At 38.4% G+C, this 2,957-nt stretch overlaps 1 protein-coding gene across 1 annotated transcript in view; it reads left to right on the top strand.

The window, feature by feature from the left end:
- The first annotated feature begins 547 nt into the window (after nucleotides 1-547).
- The window catches only part of LOC107655692 (polymeric immunoglobulin receptor-like), a 4,340-nt gene continuing 1,930 nt past the window's right edge, over nucleotides 548-2,957 (top strand). Inside the window, exons 1-4 of the mRNA XM_016443267.1 lie at nucleotides 548-604; nucleotides 988-1,296; nucleotides 1,613-1,964; nucleotides 2,745-2,839. Coding sequence (XP_016298753.1) covers nucleotides 556-604; nucleotides 988-1,296; nucleotides 1,613-1,964; nucleotides 2,745-2,839 — 805 coding nt within the window. The 5' untranslated portion in view covers nucleotides 548-555. The remainder of the gene's footprint in view (nucleotides 605-987; nucleotides 1,297-1,612; nucleotides 1,965-2,744; nucleotides 2,840-2,957) is intronic.

The following is a 2,957-nucleotide window of genomic DNA, read 5'->3' as shown; positions in this document are numbered from 1 at the left end:
AATTTTAACATAACTGTATTGTGTTCTACATACAAAAAAGATAGCATGCATAAAGACGTGAGCAAATAGTGACAGAAGTTGTATTTTTCGGTGAACCGTTTCTTTGACATGTAACCCAGTCTGTCTGCTGTGTCTCAGTTTGTGCTTGAGCTCATGATGGCTCCGGTGAGAGTCGTCCAGAGCTCTGAGGCTTTGTTTTCATGAAGTGGAAAACTGGGGGTGTAAACATAGTGCTTATTTCTTCTTTTCTTTTTTTTTGCAATTCCTGAAAAGACTTTATAGACAAAAAGCCATCGGTCGGTCTGTCTCTGTCAGTGTTAATGCTGTTTTCATTATTGCTTTAGAGGGAATCTGTCACACTGGTTTCACCTGACTTAAATCTGTTATAAATAAATAAGCAGTTTTGTCACACTATCCACAAATACTCTTGCAAAACCGTGGCGCTGCGTGCGGGAGGGTGAGTCAGGCCAGAGCTGCAGAAAAACAGGAACTAGAGATGAGAAAAGAACAGATTTCACATGCGTTCCCATCGAACATCTTCACAATGACACAGCCATGGATCTGAACTGTCTTCTCTTCATCTGCAGCTTCATCAGACTCTCAGGTGAGAGCAACTACAGATCTGGGCCGACACTGTGTTGCTGTCTGGCAAGCATCCGTACTGTTGAATAATCTTAAAATTGTCATGTTTATGCAGAGCTGCAAGACTACTGAATTTATAAAGAGTAAACAGTAGGGAACAAAAGTCAGAGACTAAATTGAAAATCTGGGATTTAAAAAAACAATATTTCAGGATTATTTTTTTTAAAGGTAACATTTTTATTAAAGATATACAATATTTGACACTGTTTTTGGATTTTAATATACGTTTATGAATATTATATATTTTTAATACATATGAAATTAAATGTGTTAAAATGCATAAAAAGCCACAGATTTTGGATTAATCAATTCATTCTTTTAATATACAATATTTCTTTTTTGAAGGTGCGCAGGACATCACTATGGTCAGGCAGGTATCTGTTCGGAGAGGACAGTCTGTCATAATTCCTTGTTTATATCATCAGAAATATGCATTTTCATGCAAATACTTGAGCGTTTGGCTATCGAGTGATTATGTGGAGCTCTCAGACCAGAGTTGTCATTGCAAATCAGTGTTGATCTCAGATGACACGAAAGGTCACATCTTCACCGTCCGCATGGATAATGTCCAGGAGTCTGGCTATTACTGGTGTGCCATTCATATTCCTTCAGCTTTTGATAAACGGGCAGGGTTTTTCTTGGACGTCACAGCAGGTGAGACCATCATACAGTTATCTGAAGCTCTCTGATGCCAAGCTGAAACTGTACAAACTCGTAAACGTGAGGGTAAATGACAGAAATTGTATAATTCTTAAAGGAATACTTCAGCCAAAAATGAAAATGTGGTCATTCTAGAATGTAGCTGAGTTTGTTTCTTCATCAGATTTGGAGAAATGTAGCATTGCATCACTTGCTCTGCAGTGAATGGGTGCCGTCAGAATGAGAGTCCAAACAGCTGAGCACATTTTCAGCTATTCCTTTAACAAACTGCTAACTGAGTGGCAACTGATGATTTCTATGCAATTTCTAGACTCTCCGAGACTTCACGTGAACTCTCAGCATGTGACGGGATCTGAGAATGGCAGCGTAACCATCAGCTGCTACCATCAGGGAGGACAATATGGTGTAAAATGGTGTAAGTTTGGAGGTCAGTGCATTACAGGAGCGTCTGGGAGGTTAGACGGAGCCTCGGTTGAGATCAGATACGGTCTGAGAAACACGACTGTGAGCATGAGCCGACTGAAGAAGGAGCACACGGGATGGTACTGGTGCTCGACAGAAGAGCTGCAGATGCCTGTTCATATCACTGTCGATCAGAAGAAGAGCAGAAAGAGTCCGGATACAGCAGAGTCTGATCAGATCTCAGCCAGCGCTCGCAAAAGGTGAGGATCCTTTAATATAACGGCTCATTGACTCACACTCATGCTGGTCCAAACTCACACAGCTGTCTTTCTTCAGGGCAAAACCTTTCAGGCTTTTGACCTAAAATACATACTTAAATTCCCACTGAGATAGCAAGTTAATATTTCACATTTTCATGTTCACGGTTCTCTGATGTCAGGTAATGATCGCATGACATGCAGGAAAACAAATAAAATATTAATCTTTTTTTAGTGAGTGCTTTACTTGATCGTTTTTATTTATTTTTACATTTTATTATTTATTTATTTTGATCTTTCTTATTTATTTTTGATATTATTGATAATGTCCAAGCCGCTCTTTACCATATAATGAAGGTATATAGTGGCCATATAGTGTCAAAATAAAAGTCTTCTGAGCTCATATAATGACTTCAGTGTGAGGAAAAGGTCATTACTTACAAGTTATGTGGGTCTGCTTTTATGGTTCCTTTTTGGATACTATTTAGATTTAATGCATTCGTTTTAAGAAAAAGAGCAGCTTGAACATTTGTCAGAATATCTGCTTTCGTGTTCTTCAGAAGAAATAAGGACATACAGGTTTGGAACGACATGAGAGAGAGTAAATGATGACAGAATGATCATTTTTGTGTGAAATGTTACTTTAAACCATTTATGTCCATTTGAGAATTTGCAGCTTTTTTCTGCTTTCCAGAACTATTCACTTTGACATGATGCTGTGTTTGAAGTATGTAGGCAGTTATTCAGAAGATAAAATCCTTTCGCTATTCTGTTGTATTTTAGGACAGCTGTTTTATTTCTGTTGCCTGTGATTTTGGAGATTCTCCTGATCATAGTCATTTACTTGGCACTGAAACTGGCTAGGTTTTGCAAAAAAAGTAAGTTGTTTTCTTGCATCTATAGTTCTGTGAACGTATGTGAAGTCACTGTATTGTTTTCACAGCATGATGATGGAGTGAGTGAGTGAGTGTGTGTGTGTGTGTGTGTGTGTGTGTG

This window comes from Sinocyclocheilus anshuiensis, unplaced genomic scaffold, assembly GCF_001515605.1.
Source record: "Sinocyclocheilus anshuiensis isolate Anshui unplaced genomic scaffold, SAMN03320099.WGS_v1.1 scaffold631, whole genome shotgun sequence".
Taxonomy (NCBI): Eukaryota; Metazoa; Chordata; class Actinopteri; order Cypriniformes; family Cyprinidae; genus Sinocyclocheilus; species Sinocyclocheilus anshuiensis.
The sequence above is the reverse complement of the archived record's forward strand: the minus strand, read 5'-3'. Positions and strand labels throughout refer to the sequence as shown.